At 47.5% G+C, this 20,366-nt stretch overlaps 1 protein-coding gene across 1 annotated transcript in view; it reads right to left on the reverse strand.

The window, feature by feature from the left end:
• GAD2 (glutamate decarboxylase 2 (pancreatic islets and brain, 65kDa)) overlaps positions 1 to 17,897 on the reverse strand; it is an 85,386-nt gene extending 67,489 nt beyond the window's left edge. The window contains exons 1-7 of the mRNA XM_012654856.1: positions 17,554 to 17,897; positions 16,797 to 16,856; positions 16,451 to 16,600; positions 15,267 to 15,500; positions 10,526 to 10,616; positions 9,858 to 9,970; positions 6,159 to 6,274 (exon numbers count right to left, since the gene is read on the reverse strand). Coding sequence (XP_012510310.1) covers positions 6,159 to 6,274; positions 9,858 to 9,970; positions 10,526 to 10,616; positions 15,267 to 15,500; positions 16,451 to 16,600; positions 16,797 to 16,856; positions 17,554 to 17,629 — 840 coding nt within the window. The 5' untranslated portion in view covers positions 17,630 to 17,897. The remainder of the gene's footprint in view (positions 1 to 6,158; positions 6,275 to 9,857; positions 9,971 to 10,525; positions 10,617 to 15,266; positions 15,501 to 16,450; positions 16,601 to 16,796; positions 16,857 to 17,553) is intronic.
• Between the last annotated feature and the right edge of the window lie 2,469 nt (positions 17,898 to 20,366).

Raw genomic sequence — 20,366 nt, forward strand, 5'->3', positions numbered from 1 at the left:
ATTCCTGTGAATCCTGGAGTATCGCTCTGGTATTCTGGGAGGGGGACACATCCATCTTAAGGAAATCATTTGCCCCCAGACATGTCCCCTGACTTGTCACTCTCCCTGCTGCCTCCACGTTGCCTCCTGGTGGGGCTCGGCTCCTTCTCCATGCAGGACACCAGCGGGTGGCTTGTCCCAATAGCAATCTGGCTGCCTGTTTGCAAGGCGCTCACCCAGGGCTAGGTTCAGTGTGCTGCCCTCTACTCTGTCACCTCACTTTACCCTCCTAACAACTACAGGAGCTTGGCAGAATCATCTCTACTTTATGGATGAGGAGGAAATGAAGGGTCAGGCCCTGGGAGGTGGTAGACCTGGGCCTGTCGCCATTTCTAGTCAATTCCAAAGCACATGGGCTTCATCCACTCACTTGGAGAAAAATAAGTCTATCTAGTTACTTCTGACCTGACACTCGGAACCAGGGGGAGTCGGTCACCTGAGGTGGCATGTGACCTCAGGGGGCCCCTGCAGACCCTTCTCCCTCCTTTCTCCCCCCGTGCAGTGGATGCTCCCTTAGAGCAGGCACTGGGGCTGCTCTGGGAAGTGCCTGGAGCAGGGAGGAAAGAAGGAATAAAGAAATCATCTCACTGCACGGTGGCTGGGAATGTGCCTTCCTGCCTCATTCCTTTGCCTCCTATTGCAATGGAAATGCCCAGGAGATGATGCTTAGGTCTTCCCAACCACTCACGTCTCAGAGTAGCTTTCAGATTCTTTCCTGAGAGTAGGTGTTGATGGGACTGGGTAGAGAAGAAGAAACATGGGAGGGATCAGGGCCCTGAAATGAAAAGGAACAGAGCAGAGGTGCTAAGGGTAAACTGAAGTTAGCTCACAATTTCACTTGCCATCACTTCTGTCAGGCTACATTTCTGCCTAATGGGAAGCATTATATTTTGTGGGAGTTGTCTTATTCCAAGCTGCCCAGGTTTTTTTTTTAAATCTATTTTTGGAATTAAAGCCCTCTCGAATAATGATATCTTTCTAAAGCAATTATGAGAATCACCTCCCCACAGACATGGCCAGAGGCCATGCAAGGCCTCTGCAGAGCACTGGTGACTGATTCCAGGAGATGTGGATGTGAGCTGGGCTTGGTGCATAACGACTGGAGTGAGGTAGTTACGGTGATTTGCCTAAAAGATCCCAGTGTCTGTTATGATTAGGAGGAACATTTTTCCCAGATGACGTTATGCTGTTTCATGGAAGCTGTTTCTGGAAGAGTTTGTGCCACATGAGGAAATAAGAGAAATCTGGAATCAAGCTCATGGTTTAGGCTTTCAAAGGATTCAGAGCTAGAGATGTGGATGACTGAGCTGGAATCTTAGCTTCCCTCTAACCCTACTTTCAAGAAAGGATCAAGAATCCATCAGATTATTTTTTGCCAAACCTTCTATCACTGGTAATCTGGGGAAGATCATGAGATTCCAGCAAAGGATGAATGTTCAACCAAATGATCTTTAAGATCCCTTTCAGTTATGAGATTTTGTGATTCTCTATTTTGGAGGAAAGTAACCTTGGAACTTTTTACTCATAGCTTAAATGTCATCTCTTGTTTCAACTCAGTGATTTATTCACTTCTTCTACTATTCCTCACAGTAATACTATTTAATTCAAGTTTTATAAGAAAACCGTTAATTTGAACAAACAGAAAAATTTAATAGGTTGCCCTCCTTGTCAGCTAGGTAAAGTTCTGGTCTGTGTTGGTGGCCAGAGAAGAGGTGGGTAGTTTTGGTGAGCTCAATGGAGAGAGAATGAAGCGTCATTTAGAAAACAAAAGATGACTCTTGTCTTCCTCAATGTGTGAAGTTTCTAGTTGGATGCAGAAGACCAGAGAGTCTCTCAACATCATTTCCACATGCATGGCTCTAAACCTGCCAAGTTATAAATTAGTGCTCAGAGTAGAATAAAGGACAATAACTTGACCTGGTTCAATAGATCAGTATTAGCTCTGGAATAATCAACATGGAGAAAATGGGATTTGAGAAAAGATGCTCCAAGTGGATTTAGAGCAGCCAGCTAGAGAGTGGTGTTCAGGACATCCAGCCCAGTAGCTGAAAGAGCAATATAGGGACTGTAGGGAAACTGAAGCTCTAGATCTGGCTCTGCCACTGACTTGCTGTGAAACCTTGGGAGAAGCATCTGCCATCTCTGAGGGTTGGTTTCTCCCTCTATAAAACAAGGTTATTGTTTTTTAAGTTACCTAATATTTACATAGAGCTTCCTATGTCCCAGGTGCTGAGGCAAGAGTTTTTTAAGGCTATTGTTTGATTGTCCACAAGTCTTGGGCCTTGGAGAGAGAACATCTGAAGCAGCTTCTGCCTCAGCCACTGGCCTCCCCTCTCCTCACTGGACCAACACAGCTGCCCGACACTACCCTTTCTCCCTATGGGCCAAGCAATTCAAGAAAGAAATCTCCATGCGAGTATTGACATTGTTTAGCCTGGAGAAAAAGCATTTGAGAAATGACTTAGTAATTTTCTTTCATCAGATCTATTTCTGGAGCTGGTGGAGACAAAGTGATTATAAAATCTGAAAAGACCAAGGGAATATGTGGCCTGCCTGGCCTGAGGCCAGAAGGAGCTACAGTAAATGATGAATTGAATATAACGCATGAGGTCTAGAGCCCAGAAGGAACGAGAGATGAGGATCACGTTATCTCTTAACCTGGAGCTTCAAAGCCAGGACTCACTTTTAGTTCAGCCCCCTACAGTCCAGCCCTATGAGATAATGAGGAGGGTTTTTGGGGGGCAGAGGGAACAATTTAGCTTCCCCTTCACATTAAGAAAAAAGCTCATGGTGGAAATTTGATTAAGGAATGAAAGGTGGCCTTATTAATAACCTATCTAACAGAGGAAAATAAACTATCAAGCTGAAAGTAAGAGAAATAAACTCACAGCACATAACTGCCCCTCTGAAGAAAAATTCACAACTCAACTACCCTTTGATTTGATTAAACACCTGGGACTTAACTCATTACCTCTAAGAGTTCATTTTCATAGCCTTGAAGAGCCCTAAGCAGACAGTAGGGGTGCAAACTTCCCACTCCTGCTCTTGCCAGGACTCTGGTAAAGCCAGCCTTGCAGAGAAAATAGAAAAAAAATGGAAACACAAACTCAGCTGCTCCACAGCCACTTCTGTTATCAGTCTGCAGCAAGGGAAAAAATTTTTTTTTTACCCTTTAAAATACCAAGCTGCTTTTGTCTGTTGTGGCCTCTCCCTCCTCTTTTCTCTTTCTTTCTTTTTCCTTTCTCTCTTTTCTTTCTCTCTCTCTCCCTCTCTCTTTCTCTCTTTCATTCCCTTCTGTCTCGCTCTCTATCTCTTTCTCTGAAAAAGCAAAAAACTTTTTGTAAACTTTTTACATCTTTATATCCCAATCTTTATATGAGAAGTCTTTCTCAGTCCGCATACAAATTCACATCCTAACAGGGAAGATATAAAATATTAAGTCAATTGATGAGCTGTTATGTACAAAACTTTGTTGCTGAATCTTTTAATTTTGTTTCTACAGTGGTAGTTGGGGCAGGGATTTCACTGGTCTAGGAGTCAGGGAACCCGGTTTGATCCTCTACCTATCTAGCTAACTTTAGCCTCTTCATTTTTAAAATGCTGATAACTATCTCTGTTCTAATTTTCCCACAAGGTTGTTGGGAGAATCAAACAAGCAATATATTGGAAGTGTTTTTAGAAACTGTCAAATAGTAATCGGGTATAACGTATGCATTAGAAAAACAGTTCATATGTCAAAAATGATAAGATTATTGTTAGAACCAATTCAGATTGTAGGAAAGTTTCATAGTTCAAACAATTATTCATATTTATGTGCATGGATAGAAATACAAGAAGGAGGAGGGAGAACCAAATGGTCACTGTGTCATGAATCATGTTTCGTTCTCTCAGAAATAAAGAAGCAGATCCCAAGTTTATAGTATCAGGAAAAGACAGTATAGCCAAATCATTCTCAGACCACATGGCCTGAGCTTTCTGGACAAGGCCAAGCCAATGTATGTCAAGCATGAGGCTGAGAAGCTCGTGCAGAAACCAGAGATGCCTGTCAGAGAGCACAGGGCAGCTTGCTGCCGGGCCCACCTCATTTTAGCTCGTGGAAACAACTTGAAAGGTAAAAGAAAAAGATGCCCGATATAAGGCCATCTGGGCTTTCCGAGGCTGAGAATGTAGTCACATCTAACTATTTAGGGGTCCAAATCCACTTCAGGGAAACAGTAATTGAGAAGAAAAATTACATCATGTTTTTCTACACTTTGGAGAAGCTGAGAAGTGAAAGTTATCTCCTGGTCGGGTACTAGGTGTGGTCGGCTGAATAATGAAGATCGCCCAACAGCTGTCCACATCTTTATCTTTGAAATCTGTGAATCTATTGCCTTATATGGCAAAAGGGACTTTGCAGATGTGATTACATTAGGATCTTGAGATGGGAGATTATCCTGAATTATCCAAACAGGGTCCTTATATGTGAAAAGTGAGGCAGGAGGGTCAGATCAGAGACAGAAGAGATGTGTGATAGAAACAGAGGCCGGAGAGAAAGGCGGGGGGAGATTTGAAGATGCTATGCTGTTGGTTTTGAAGATGGAGGAAGGGGCCACGGACAAAGAAATGCAAGTGGCCTCTAGAATCTAAAAAAGGCAAGGAAATTAATTGTCCCTGAGAGCCTCCAGGACGGTAAGATAATGGATTTACATTGTTTTAAGCCACTAAGTTTGCGATAATTTGTTTCAGCAGTAACAGAAAGGTAACACACTATTTCATTTCAGACTATGGTCTTCTTTGCTAAATTTGACCCCTGGTAACCAAGGAAGGGCATTAAAAAATAAGAAAACCCCAAAACATTACTGAAAACAAGATGTTCAAGATAATTTGTTAATATATAATCACTAGTTTCCTTTAATTCCACAACTACTGCTTTGAGTGAACTGTATCTACTGCCTTCCAATCCGTACTTGCCCTGTATTTCCTTGTTATGAACACACAGCCACACACACAGACAGACGCAGACACACAGATGCATACGCTCCACTCAAAATAGGAAAAAGAAAAATTCCATGGTGAATCTGAGACCCATTGTGGCTCCCTACTTCTCACGAGTGATGTCTCCTTACAGCAGCCCCTAGTCTCCCTGTAGACCCCCCGCTTCCCTTGCTGTCTCCCCATTCCCTAGCCATCAGGGGACTTCTGATCTTCTCTGAGGCAGCCGTGGTCCAGACATTAGGCTCCTTTGAGGCAGAGGTCATGAAGGAACAGTGTTACGAAATACACACAGGTAGTGCTCATCTGATGCCCATCAGGGAGCAGATCTCAGGTTGATCTCAGGCCCTGTGTGGCAAGAGGGTTTGGGACCAAGATGTCGCTCATACAGCTGCAGGGTGGCCTGCACTTGTCTGCTGCTTCTCCCTGGCATGCTAGAGAAAGCTGGCTACCTGGCCGGCTAATGATGTTTAGTTCAATTTATGAGCAGGATAGACCACTCTGTGCAATGCCTATGTGGTATAGGAGAGATACGGTTAACGCTTTGAAGGCCAGGGAGGGAATATAACATACTATGAGGAAGATCAGAGGCATCGGCCCCTAACTGGGAGTGGGCAGGAGCCTGAGCTTGGCTGAGATTGATCTAACCCAAAGATCAGCTATGACAGACCACTCTGCTATTTCTTTATGGTAATGAAACTTCTGGTAAAGTCAGTCAAAGGTTAATGTTAAATGGTTCGAGGCGCCATGAGGGTGGAGTATGTGTTGGATCATCTGAGTGAATATTTAAACAGCAAGACTGTCAACAGGAGACTTTGCAGTTTTGACTACATAGGCACAGCACCATGGTCCAAGTGAACGCACTGTCACTCTGCCTTGTCTCCTCCCCCTCCCCCAGCATGTGACATTGTCACAGGGAGGTGAAGGGTGGGAACCAGAAACAAAAACATTCTGCTTTATCTCTGAGGGTTTTCCTGAATTTCAAAGCCACAAGGAGGACACCTCATCGTACGCCTCAGCTGTTCTCTCACCCCTATTCTCTCTCAAGAGGTGTCTTCTGGGAATAAAGCATTTCCAGCCATCATTCCTTCAACTCGGGCTTTACGGAACATAATCGCAAACTTGGAAGGAACGGAAACACGTACGTGCTCGGATGTGAAGGCAATGAGCCTGGGAACAGCAGCCATTCCTTTCTCCTTGACTTCCGGGAACATCTTAAAGCGCGCGATCATCATGGCGTACATGTTGGAAATGGCGCCACCTGGAGGGCACAGCCACGCGGTTACTTTTCCTGTTTACTGTCAACATCATTTCAAATGCAAGCAGCCTTCCTATTTCCACTGACCTAGAGTCCTCCTTGCACACAGCAGGAAACCCTGCTGGCTATCCTTGGAAGTGAGTTCTCAGGCTTAAGGACACCTTGGTCCCAGCCACTGCGCAGGTGCCACCTTACCCCACCCCTCTCTGTCACCAAGGGGAACTGCAGTTCATTCTGCTCTTGCTGGGAGCCCTTTGAAGAAGTTTTTAAAAAGAGAAAATTTTGCCTTCCTTCCCAGCTTGTGAGTGTGATTATTCCTCATTAGGCCCGTAAAATCCTACTTGTATCCCGATGGAGAACACTTATTTCTTTTCATTTCAACTCATGCAATGCCTTGCACTCGGATTAAGATAAATCAGCTGCTGTTAACCGTGTGGGCTGTTAACCAGTGATTCCTATAGAATGAAGGATAAACAGCCAAGTCCACCTCATCATACTCATCTGTTCATTCTCTCAACATGGTCCTTCCCGCTCAAGGACATCATTGAAATAGAATTGTATTCATTAATGAAACTTATTTCATAATTATAAGGGAAACACATTACTAAGAGAATTTTAAGTCTACACTGTATTAGTTTCCCTGCGTCATCCTAAGATTGTCCAGGATTCCATACCATAAATTCATGCCTTATAAGAAGAGGCTCACTTGAAAAGCAAAGTGAGATTTCCCCAGGGTTGTTGGAAGCTTAGGATTTTTGCTATGCAGGGAAAAGACAGATTGTGATGAATGCAAATGAATATGCTGGCATGGAAGGCATGAGACCATGAGGCAGAGTGAGGTACTACCTCCCCCTCCCACCCAAAGGGCCTGCCACCATGCGGGTGCTTTGAGTGGCCTTCCCTCCTGGAGGCTAAGGAGCAGAAGGGTCTGTGTCAAGCTGAATGGCCCACACAGGGCTATGACTTTTGCCTCATGAGTCCTGGGCTTCCACCCAAGCAGGCTGCCTGGCACAGGGCAGTCATCACCCAGATCCCGGCTCTGTCACCAGTCAGAATGAGGGCAATTCCTACCTTTCTGGACCCCAGAGACACAGGACAAGCAGAATCCAGGTCAAGCCTGCTCTGAGCACACACCCTGTCTGAAAGACTGAGTGTAGGATGCTGGACACGGGGTCAGCTTTTACAGGGACATCCACTCTAGCTCATAGTTTCTCAGTTTTGGCACATATGACATTTTGAGCCACACAATTCCTTGTGGTGAGGGATGTCCCGGGCATTGTAGGGTGTTGAGCAGCATCCCTGGCTTCTACCCATCAGACGCCAGTAGACCCCATTCCCCAGACAATGAAAAATGTCTACAGATATTGCCAAATGTCCCCCGTGGGGGGCAAAATAGCCCCATTTGAGAACTGAAGTTCTAGTTGTCCTTCTCAAAGAGGCTGGGGGAGGAGGGAAGAGAGAAGAGGAAGGGGATGATGTACCCAAAGAAAGTGCTCTTTGCATACAGCTACCCCCAGGCCAAAAGACCCAGCAACTCTGAATGGGAAGAAGGGGCTTATGGGCCTCAGAAGCTTAAAGCCTGTGGATGTTATAGACAGAGGTGCAAGGCAAATGAACTGGGCTATGCATTCAAGTCACAGATATAATTCTTCATGTTGAGTCCCAGAGAATGAGACTTTTAGATCCCAGGCACATAGGATGTATGATTTTCTCTATCCCCAACCCTTAAATTGTAAGACCTTTACCCCAGGAACGAGGCTGGATGCTACCTCGAAAAGCGTCCATTAGCAAGGAAGGATGCTATGGCCATTTCTCTTCTATGGTGCTTTGTAGAAAGTAGAGCAGAAACGGGTTGCCAAGGGCCATCTCTGCTGCCCCCTCCCCACTTTGCAATGTCTGCATTACACTGCAGAGTGACATCTATGGCTTGCACCTTGGGGTAGCAGCATATGGGTCTTTGGGCCCCAAGAAAGCCTGGAATCCTCATAATAGAGCTTAAATGTTCTCTCCCTTGTCCTTTCTCATCATCAACAAGGGCAGAGGGGAAAGCCCTGAGTCTATAGCTAGCCTAGCAGGCCTGCCAAAGAGGATTCTTTCTCTGGGTGTATGCTTTCTGGGGCATGTAGGTTACCAGACCAGCCAGGTAAATTAGGCCCAGCCCCAGATTTTCAGGGTCAACAGGTGCAGCTGTTCTCTGTCCACTCTTGGGGACCATTAAAATGGAGCCCAGTATGATCTCAGTTCACCTCAAGGGCAGCTCAGTCCTACAACCAGCCACATAAGAAGAGGACGAATAAAGGTAGAAATGATGTTTATTTTGGTACCCTACCTCATTCCTCTTGAAAAATACCTTCAAAGCATCATTTTCAGGCGATGGTGGCAAAGCTCCCTCAACAGAGACGGTTTTCCAAAGGAAAACTAAGTATTAAGTTCCCTACAAAATAAAGGCTGGCTTAAAATTCATCACAGCTGGTGTTCAATGACTTTTTTTTAAAAAAGGCTAATTTCCCCTTCCATTTAACTAACACTTTTTCCTTTAGCACCTGAAAAATTGTGGTATATGTGTAAAAACATAAAATAAAATCTCAGACCTGAGCTTGCCGACAAACATGCTTCCCTTATGCCCTGGCCTTGAGGTCACTGTTGTTTGTCTATCATCTCTTCTTTCCACTTTTTCTTTTCCTTCCCCCCGCCCCCATCATCTGCTTGTCTTTGTAGATTTGCTGAGGAGAGTTCACACGTGGCCTTTGCTCTGCCTGACACTACAGTTAGGTGTGGCTCTGGCCTCTCCAGCGGGGTCCCTCTTGATGAGCTGATGACACCACTTTCTGCCACTGATTAGGTGATGGACTGCACACCAGCTTTCTTTTCCATGGGTCAGTGACCTTCTTTTCCCACTGCCTTCCTAATTTCTATTTCTTCTCTGCATCCAACCAAGGTCACACGTAGAACCGTAAACCAAGGGCATGGCTTTTTGTTTCAGGTTGATTCTCTTGGCTCGAAGAGTTGTAAATAATGGAGCTTAGAATGCAATAGCTAGTCATGAAGGGCAGGATGGAAAAGATTGGACGGCATGATAAAGGAGAGAAGGGATGAGAAAACTCTTGAAGAAATCATCACTGCTTTTTTAGCTCCAAGAAATTATCTGTTATTTCAGAGAATGGAGTGCTACATATGCTCTGTTGAGTAGATCTGCCTTGTTACGTGCCCTAGAGCAGCAAATGCGTCAACGCTTTTACTTTCACTAATTCTAGGAGGAGCGTCAGAGAGTGAATTCCCTTATTAGGAATCTTTATTCTTCTGTCCCTTATTATCCATACATCCTGCCCTAGGATCACAGTAGAAGTACTGGGTAAGCACTATCTCTGATTATGCTCCTTTTGAACACAATTAAGTCACGTTCCAGCATGGCGCAGTTAGCTTGGAGGCATGGCCATGTGCACTTAATCACACTCATTCTTTTGATGAATGCCGTCTATTTAACCTAAGCAGAAATAAGGGTTAGATATTTAATCCTTCCTAGCTTCATAACAAAGCATTGCATAGCAGAAGAAAACACACAAAGAAAGATTGAAATATCATGTACCAGGAGAAAATATCCCATCGCCGGAGCCCCCTGGCCAGCCAATGATTTCTCTCATTTTCTTTAGCGTGACATATTCCAAAAGCACAAATACTGGAGCAATTTCATAGGTGAACCTGAAATGTAGTAATGGCCACATTTTATGTATATAACTCAAAGAAATAACTCACCATTACAATAGCTATACAACTCTTTCCTTTTTCAAAATGCACATTCGCAAATGTTATAACATTAAGCAGGGAGAAAATTATTTCAAAAAGGTCTTCCAAAAGGGTTGCTCATTTTTCTATATTCCTAAAATGAGGAAGCTTCAATCATTGACGTAATGCACGTGAATGGTTTAGCGTAGTGAATAAATAAAGAACATTGCAGAGTAACACTTATTTAAAAGACAACATCTGGTCCCATTTCTCTTTCACATTATACCTAATTATAAACCCCAAATGCCAAAAAATCCTTTTTGTGTTTTAAAATTTTTGTGTAGTTTGATTGGATGAAAAATATATCAGGACCATTTTCTATTAAGTTCAAGTGAACACTTGTATACTTCTGAAGTTCGTATCACTATTTTAGGGGCTACTTAATAAAAATATTTTCACATAAGAGGTAAAGACTATAGAATCTCACTAATAGTTATCCTGGATTACACAAAAATGCATTTAGCTACTTACATGTTGGTGTTTGCTGTTGATGTCAGCCAGTCTGCTGCCAATCCAACCATGTCCAATCCCGTGGAAAGTTGATTAAAATATCTGGGATGCCCTGAATAACATGGAATACCAGAATCAGGATGGCCTCCAGTGAAAACAAATGCCTCTCAAACACATGATTTCTGTAGCTAAAGAACCTTGAGAGATCCTTCAGCAACAGGAAATTCATATTCAGAAAGCCAACATTCACACGCATGTGCGAACGCACAAAAACACACATATATACACACCCCAAAAAGCGTTTCCTGTAACCACAGAGACACCTTTGGGTTTTGAGAAACACACTCTAAAAATCTTCCTTTAAACATACCCTATAAAAAATTACAAATGTGGTTTTCAATCTGGACAGTAGTTTATTTTCTATGTTCTTTCAATATTTTTGCAAACTAAAATGCTCCTGGCAACCCAAAGCAAATCAAAGACAGGTTACTTTTTGTTTGCACTCATGATGCTAAAAATCCTTTTTTGTTGTAGCCGTTCTGAGAATCAGTCGTACCGTGACATCCGCCAGGCATGCCAACATTCATAATAATATCAGTGACAAATGGCTGATGATTACAAAAGACAGGGCAAAAATGAGAAAATAGGACACTGCTGAGTGATTTGCCCTGGATTCAAAAGGTGATGGTTGTCTAACAATGGCGTGGACAAAACTAATTCTTGTCAATTCTTTTCTGTCGAATATTTGATTATAAACAACAGAGCTCCCTCATAGTTACAATTTAAAATAAAGCCGAATACAGTTAACATTACTGTCTTGTCAACAAGATACATGAAGAGATATTCAGTGGACTGAGCAGTCCATTAGCGAGGCTTATCTAATTAACTTCTGGATTTCTCCAAAACTCTCCAAACGGATTGACATCCACATTCTCCTGAGGCTATTATTTAAAATGTGATTATAAATATCTCATTAGCATTCTGTTTCCTCCTCTCACCCCATAAAAGCCTATCGATAAGTGATTTGCATAGCAGCAAAAATTGTGGCAGATTAGCAATTATGGAAACAGCATCTGATAAAAAGGTATCTGCCACTTACTGGACACCTGTCTGAAGCCTGGGGATGTGAGAGTCTCATCGCCAGTACTAGCAAAACAAGATAAAGGCAGGCAATGGGGGAAGCGGGGACAAAGGCAGCACACAGCTTATCTCTTGGACTGGAGAGCTCCCTTATCAGCCTTGGGCATGTGGCCAGAGAGATAGACACTGGGAAGAGATAGGCGCTGGGAGACAGCACATTCTAGAAGGATTGGGACTTGTCTCCAGCATGAATTTACCTCCTCGTGGCCTCCCCTGGTACCCTTCTACCTTTTTGCTCTTTTTCCAGGCCCTCGGAGGACAACCCCGCTCAGTCCACCCATCCAGGAAAGGTGAAAAGGCCTTCTTTGCTGCTGCTGCCGATGACTCTGGGCCAACCCTGCACTCCTCTCTGCCTCATTGACTCCCCATTTCATTACCCCAGCAGCCGAAATCACAGCTGAAATCACGTCTTCTTCCCCCGATATACCTTCATTTCTCTTTCCCTAAGCCATTTTTTCTAAAGGTGAGGATTAGCAAATTAATAAGGATTAGCAAATCTATCCATTAATCTACTCTCCCAATTCACAGGAATTTTCTGGATAAATCTAGTGTCCATTAGGACTCGGTATTTAACAGTAGGGAAACGGCAGCATGGAAACCTCTGCAGAAAATTGAGACTCCAAGGGATGTGCTGGCCCTGGACATCAGAAGGCCAGTCGCCCTGATCGACTACTTGTGGGAAACTGGGAAAGCAGTGCGATGCTTCAGCCGCTGGGTGTCCCCTTCTCCAGATGTGGTGTTGACCTTGGCCAGCCATTTCACCCGCTTCTCTCCTGCCTCAAGATTTTCATTCATTCACTCACTTTTCATTCATGATTATGTGCCAGTACGGAGGGAGCTAGTGTGACAGGGCAGGGCAACAGGCTCTCTTGATGTCTGGGAGAAATATTCCCCTAATTATAATCACTTTTGTCCTGTGGCCCCTACAGGCGGCTTTCCAGGGCTATCCAGAGAATCCAGGCGGGGCTCTCTGAGAGAGAGTGTGAGCGCCTGTCAGCTGTCCCCACAGCCCCCGGCATCCCACTGCTGTCACTGCAGGCTGGCCCGGTGATGGCTTGCCACGCTGGTGGCCACACACAGCTACGCAGCAGCCAGGGAGACAGAGCGTCTGAGACATGGGACTCCTGCCACTCCAGACTCTGGAATGTTCCCCACAGATCAGCAAACGAGCTGGGGAGGATGCTCAGACTCTGGAAGCTCAGGCAACTCTGACCCGAAGCTCACGATCAGTTTTGGAGGGACCAAAAGTCAACCCAAACTGCCTTTTATACACTGGCACTGCGGTGGACTCATTTATTGACGCTTCAGTTCCCTTTGTCTGATGTTTAGGTTAAAGATTCTAGACTACATTAACCCTTCCTGTCTCCCCCAGCCACCACCACCAAATCTGACGACTTCCACGAATGCTAACTGGTCCAGAATTTTGTCATTTCCTGCAGTTTGTATTCCAGTATTTCTTACAGAGGCAATTTTAATAATCCACAAAGACTTCATTTTAAAGTATTTCCCCGCTGTCCCTCATTCCTCTCTAAGCCTGGAGCCCAAGTAGAAATCAGGTTAAGGTCTTATAGTAGAAACCAGGGAATAACATACATTTTATAAAATAATCTCCCCAGGAGTATTACAATGTCTAACGGTAGCAAGATGGTAACTACTCTGACAGATCCTAAATAGTACTAGATGACAAATCCGACAGTTACAGCACAAAAATCCATAAACTTGCCAGTTGAGGAGAGAAGATGACTGCTGTTAATTTTTTGAAATGCTATTTGGGGGGAGAAGGGCAGCAGACTAAATATGTTATGAATAATATTGAGATATTGAATTAGTATTGATACACCTTGCTTAGAAATCCAACTGAATCCATCATATTTTTATTGGAATTTGAAATAAAATGCCTTAGAGCAACACTTGACTAATAGCTACACAAGCATTATGCTAAAATCTAAGTATTGAATTGGCCCATCTTTTTCCGATATTAAACGAAACATTGGTAGACAGAACTATTACTTTCATTGATTTGCAATTCCCATTATTTTAACTCTTTAAATTGCATTTCAAACACAACTAGCTTTTAAGGGTGAAGATGTAAAACATTTTCATAGATTCTTTTTGGTTTGGTAGCAATAAAAATAATAGGTTGCAATGTACTATTAACTTATTTAATATTAGGCAAGGGGAATGGATCAAAGAAAAAGGAATTAAAAGCATTGTTTAGGTTTGCACTGACAGATACATGAAAAGCTGGGTGGGTACATTTTTTAATGCCTAGTATAGACATCATGTGGGTTCTCACCAACATTAATTGCAGGTGATATCTAATGAGGCTTCAAAAATTATACTCCACAGATTGACTTAGAAATGCAGAAATTAAATTCCTTTCCTTCTGTATCTAATTCCAAGTCTACAGTCTCACAAAAGTGTATGCTAATAATATAATAAATCGATTTCCCAAGGCCTCTTTTCCTCTATGCATACCTTTCCTCTCCATTGGTATAAAGAATGTGAAAAAAAGAGCTAAAAGTCCATTAGAATAATACTGATAATTCACCAACAAAAAATTTGCAATGTAAAAAGATGACAATCCTATGGTAAATAATGTTCATGCCATATTGTACATTTTTTACTTGCTAGCAAGCCTGTTTAAGGCTACTAATCAATTTAGATTCGCAAAGTCTCTCCTCTCTGCCCCCAGAAATTCATTCGTATTTATTTTTATTGCTTTAATGAAGCGCTATGCTATCACGCATCAGGATGATTAGAGATCATGTAGAAGGGAAGGGTAATCATGACCGGGCAGATGAATAGCTAACTTCGTGCAGATAAAATGAAAGCTTGGAGTGCACCCAAGTAAACATTACACCTGGAGCTATAAAATGGATAGCATATAAAGAATACTGTGAAAAACCAATAGTCAGACCACAAAATAGAAAACGTTAGAAAAAATTTACCCCTGAGGATATCTGATTCACTCCTCCCTCCTTTCTTTATCTTACATACACAGTGGCTGTGAAGGACACACATCCTTATATAACATGGCTGAATTGCTAGTCTATATTGTGTTTTTTTGTCTATGTGTGCACATTTCTTTAAAAATAGGAGAAAATCTGGAATTCAAATCTGAAGTCTTGGGCATTTGAGACAATGCCAAAACATCACCCCTCTGGCTCAACCGTTACATAGAATGGTTAGCCCAGTTTCTGATCAGTTCTATGCCAAAGAAACTACCAGCACTACACTGGTATTTGGGCTTTTGTTTGGATCATGCCTTTTGAGCTTTAATTTCCATATTCCTTTTCTTTCTCCATTTTGGGTTGCTTCTACTGGCCTCTGCTGACAAATGGTTGCTTCTACACCAGTGGTTAAATCTCCATGACCGAATACTTGCAATGTAAAATCTGATGACTTATGCTTAGATACTGTTTCTGATATTATCAACTTCAGAAGCATTAACAATAGTGGAAGGTGCTTTTGACTGGAAGCATTCTAATAATGACTATTTTTTAAAATGATGAAAATAACTGCAATTTTGAAAATACCAGTAACTCCATAAAACAAAACATTTTTATAGAAAAAAATTGTAAAAGAAAAAACAGCTTTATTATCTCTGATTGGACAATACCTGTTTTAATCGCATACTTTAGAGTTGTTTGGCAATGCATCAAAATTTCCTCCAAATTTTGTGGTTGATCTGCCAATTCCCAATTATACTCTTGAAGCAGCTCATTAGGATAATGGAAATCAATCACTTTGGTGGATCTGTCGAAGCTTTTCACCACATACTGAAGCAAAATGTCCATAACCTCCTGCAGAAACGCCAAAGTGGGCCTTTCTCCGTCACAGGCAGGCAGCAGGTCTAAGAATGGAATTAAAAATGCCACATTTTAATTCTACTGTGAAAATATTCAGGCAAGATCTTGATCAGGCGATTTCTCTTTGAACTGAGAAATTTCGTGTTTACAAAAAAGCTCTGGAAACGCAAACCATTTTCTTTAAAGGAGAGGCATTTTTCAAAGATGAAGAGAATGAACGAAAGAAATTACGATTTCTCCTCTCCAAATGAATTCTTGCATTTCAATCTGTAACTCATTGTTTGCTTTCTTTTTTCGAAGAGAGTGTGCCTCCATTTATCTATTTCACAGCACTTCATTATTTCCTAAATGATATTTCTCAGTAAATCATCTTAAACGTTTCTGGAAATACTTCGCGTCAGAAACGTTTGAGGAATGCCTCGGGCGAACCAGGCCAAACCGAACGTGCAGCCTTAGGATCTGTGGCTTGTTACGAAGGCCGCCGTTTCCACAATGGGTGCGCGTGTGAGTGCGCGTGTGAGTGCGCGTGTGCGCGTGTGTGCAGGTTGGGAAAGCGGGCGTGCAAGCGCACGGGGGTAAAGCTTGGCGCGGGGGTCTCCTGCGAACAGATCGTTCTCCGGTGAAAAGGCAGCTACGAATCACTCTTGCGATCTAGTCTAAAGACCTAAAAGATCTGTGCAGTTCTGAGTTCCCTGGCCCGGCATCTAGAAACCGACCCACCCAGGCCCCAGCGGCCGAGGGACGCGGACATCGAGCCGCAGCGCGCGCGAGCGCCTCGGTCTCCGCCACCGCCGGGCCGCGCCGGGGGACAGCGCGGCGGCGCCAGGGCCCTGTGGGATCCCGCGGGCAGGCCCAGCGTTTCTCGCTGTCGTTGAAGCCTGTGCCAGGGCCCGCCTCGGCCCGCCACCTCGAAGCCTCGCCCGGCTCCCGGCGCCCCGGGCGTCCCTCTAGGCCGCCTTGGGTGGCGCAGAGAGAGGGGCAGGGGCGCCCTTACCTGTGGCGTGCAGGAACGCGTAGTTGACGTCCGCTTTGGGGCAGCTGCAGGGCTTCTGGCTGCAAGCGCAGGCGGCCTTCCGGGCGACAGCCCGCGGGGGCCCGCTCCCGCCGCTCTCCGCCGGCTTCTCGGCGTCCCCGTAGAGCAGCGCTGCGCGGGGACAGGGATCCGGGCCTCGGTCAGCCGCCCGCCAGGCCCGGCGCCCGCGCCCGCGCCCTCGCCCATCCGCGGCCAGGGAAGCCCGCCTCCGCTGACGGGGGGTGCGGAGGCGAGAAGGCGGCGTAGACCCCGCGGGCCGCGAGCGCCCGACCTTGCCCGTCCCGCGTCCCTGCGCGCAGACACTCACCGCACAGCTTGTTTCCGATGCCGCCCGTGAACTTCTGAGCCACTTGGCACCAGGCTCTGGCTGCGAGGACAGACAGGCGGGCGGACGGCGAGGCAGAAAGAGAACAGCAGACGGACGTGTGAAATTTCGTTCTATGTGAACGTCAACGGGCCCGGGGGCCCGAAAGAGTCGCCTTCCTCCCGCGTGGCCGCCTGGGACCCGGTGCGGTGGCGGGTGCGCGAGGCAGGGAGCCCGGGCGTCAGGACCCTCACTCGGCTCATCCGTCCCCCTGGGAGAAGCCCACACCGCGCCCTTCGCGCTCGCCGTGCAGGCGCCCGTCGGTCCAGGCCAAGTCCCCCCCCTGCCTCGCTTGGGCGAGTCTTCCCAGACGCCGAGGCTTCTGTCCGTTTCCTCGCAGGCTGTCTCTCCAGACCACCGGTTCCCTCCCCGTCCCCATTTTTCCTATCGGCACGGCCCCTCCGTCCCTCCCCAGGCTCCAGGTAGCAAGGCGGTAGCAGCGCCCCAGGCCCACGGACTCGTCTTTGGGGGGCTCCCCCAGCCTTCCGCGGAAGGGCCCGAGATTCTTTGGGGGCCTTCCCAGGGAACAGGGGGCCGTAGAGGTCTTGGGCTCTTGGGCCGTCAAGGACTTACCCCGAAAGCAGGGCGAAGCGCCCGAAGAAGTTTCCTGCTGCAGGTGGAAAAACCTTCATCTTCCCGGGAGCCCCGCGAACCCCAGTCCGCCTGCAGACTCTTGTGCTGCAGGTCCCCATTCTCCTACCTGTGCCGGGATTCTCGGGATCCCCGGAGCCATCCTCAGACCCGAAGGACCAAAAGCCGGAGCCGGGAGATGCCATCGGCGCTGCGAGACTGGAGCAGGTCGCCGCCGAGTGCGGAGCTGCGGGCGAGCTGCCTCCCGCTCGGGCCTGCGCGCGCGCGCCTGTGTGGCGGGAGGAGGGCGCCGCGCGGGGACCTGCGCGGCCGCGCGGCGAGGGCGGGTGTCACACAGGGACAGAGAACGCGCGTGCGCGCGTGTGCTGGAGTTAGGGTTGAGGGACGTGGCAACGGTCTGGAAGCCGCGGAGTTTAAACAGGGAAGGGGACAGAAGGGTCCTCACAGCCCGGAGACAGGAAAGCGCAGAGCGCCAGAGAGGTTCTCGGGCAGAGCGAGCCCGGCGTGGCGGATGAGGGGGCGGCGGAGGAAACGCTGGGAGCGGGAGGGAGCTGAGTCGTGAGGCCGCCAGGCAGACCGCGCGCAAGCCGGAGTCACAGCGAGGCGGTGGGACGCGTGCAGGCGCGTCCCCGGGAGCGGGAGCGTGAAGTGTCGGCTGTCCCCGTCCTCCCGGGCGCGCTGTCCAGGGTGCTGCCGGCTGCGCACTGGCCTCAGCGAGGGGCAGACTAGGGTGACCTCGGCGAGGCGGGAAGGGTGGCCGAGACGAGTTCCATGTTTGCGTTGATCGGTGTATTGTTTGAGGTCTGGCTCCGGCTGCGGGGAAGGGAGCACAATCCCCGCGCCTCCTTCCTCCAAGCAGGGGCTGAGGTCGCTGCGACCTCGAGAGCTCGGGCCACCAGGCGGGAATCGGGGGCCTTTCACGAGGTTGGGGAGGGGACGGTGGGGGAAGGGCGCCTGCCGGCTGCTGGGCTCGTTTCAGCCCCTCGGAAGAGCCTCGCGCCGGCCCGCTGAACCGCGCCGTCCCCGGGGGCGCGTTCTCGGTGCGCAGCCGAGGGCTGGATCGCGCGACCACCGTCCAGGTCCTGACTGGCGGCTGCGGACAAAGACCGCTGATTGAGGCAATTAAAATCCACGCTGGAGTCTGTCACCGAGGACCCCGGGCTGGAGAAAAAAAAATAAAAGGATGGAAACTTCTTGGAAGGGAGTCGGGGAGAGTGGCCAGAGCCAGCAGGATTGACGGCCGACGGGGGCTGGGGGATGGGATCAGGTCATTTGGTGACCTTGGCCGGCCGAGGCGTGGAAGGGCCCGCTGCTTACGCGTGACGGGAATCCGCGTGTGCGTGGGAGGGGAGCACGGGGTTTCCACCTAAGCGATCTCGGCTTTCCAGACCTGTAGGAAAGAAGGCATCGCCTGCTGGGCCCTCGTTTTAGGGGGCCTCAAACCAATGACACACCCCCCTGAGAATCTTCACGGTGGGGGGCGGAGGTGGGAGGAGGACTGCGAGGTCTCTAAGGCCTGGTGGCCAAGGGTTCCTCCTTTTCTAATAAAGAAAAGGCGAGAAAGTCAGAATCTTTCTGATGATTTCCTCTCTCTCAAGAGCTGTTAGCAGGGTGCCGTGAATTCGCGTGGCTTTCTCTTGGCGGTCGAGACAAACTCCAAGCACACCTGGCCGCTCCCGGGGCTCGCGGCGACGGGCAGAGGATGACCCTGGCGGGAAGGAGCTGCGCGCGGGTTCTGGCGCCTCTGCCCTCCCCGCGCCTGGCATGAGCGCCTGTTACTTCCATTGTGTCCACAGCCCTTCTCCCTCTGACCTTCCGACCCAGCCACCAAGGCCGCTGCCGAAGCAGAGACCCGTGTGTCCTCCACCCTCGCTTAGGTGGGGCGTCGTGGGGCTCAGGGTGGACGCATGGCCAGGTCCTGTGTCCCCGGGCACAACTGTCTCCTGGTCAATTCTCTCCACAAAGCGTTGTCTTCGTCTCACATGACATGCACAGCAGACGGACGTGACATGCACACCATGGCCCGGGCGCCGCGGGTGGGCCCCGGGAGGGCGCGGGCGGGGCCCTGCGGAAGGCGTGGCGCTGAGCTGGCTGCTTGGAGCAGCCCGGGCCAGGCTGCCGAGCGCGGCGGTCACGAATCCAGGCCACAGCTCGGCCCCTCTTCCCGGCCCTCCCGGCTCCGACGCTGCAGTTGACAAAGGTAACAACTCCAGGAACGCAAAGGTTACTCGGTTTGCCATCTGCACCGCGGCGAGGGCAGCTCCGCCGCGCCCGCTCCAGCAGCGCAGAGACAGGCTCTTTGTTGAAATCCACACCAAATCTGCAAAGGTTCTGCTTCAAACCTCCGGCTGGGGTTGCAGAACTTTCCAACTATGGATGAGTGTCGAAAGCATAAAGGTTCTTAAAAACAAGTCTTTAAAATACACACAAAATCCCCAAGGAAGAAACGGATTAAAATATGAGGAAGGTAGAAATCTCAACACCTGAATTTAAGAGATTTTTTTTTTTTTTTTGGTAAAGCAATGACTTCAAATGTTATTGTTTAAACTCCATGAAATCCCGCAGCTCTGGAGTACTTGGAATCTAATGGTGGTATTTACATTTTTCATTTAAACGCATCCTGCTTCAGATGCAGACGGGATCTGATTTGTCTTTCCTTAACCCAGGCCCTCCTTAGACGGCAATTTGCTTTATAATGACTTTCATTTCGCCAAAGAGCCCTTTCCCCCCTCTCTGGGCCTCTGAGTTGGAGATAACAAAAGAGCTCCGGGAGGTAATAATTACAGTCATTAGTTCACAAAGGAGGCAGCCACCGAACGGGAAGGGGAGGCTGGCTATGCTGGGGAAAGCTTTCGAAAGCTTTTCCTCGAATAAGGGGGGAGAGACCGAGCGCTCCAGGCACAGCCCGCAGGGACGGCTTCC

The sequence above is a fragment of the Propithecus coquereli genome, unplaced genomic scaffold, assembly GCF_000956105.1.
Source record: "Propithecus coquereli isolate 6110/MARCELLA unplaced genomic scaffold, Pcoq_1.0 Scaffold45, whole genome shotgun sequence".
Classification (NCBI taxonomy): domain Eukaryota; kingdom Metazoa; phylum Chordata; class Mammalia; order Primates; family Indriidae; genus Propithecus; species Propithecus coquereli.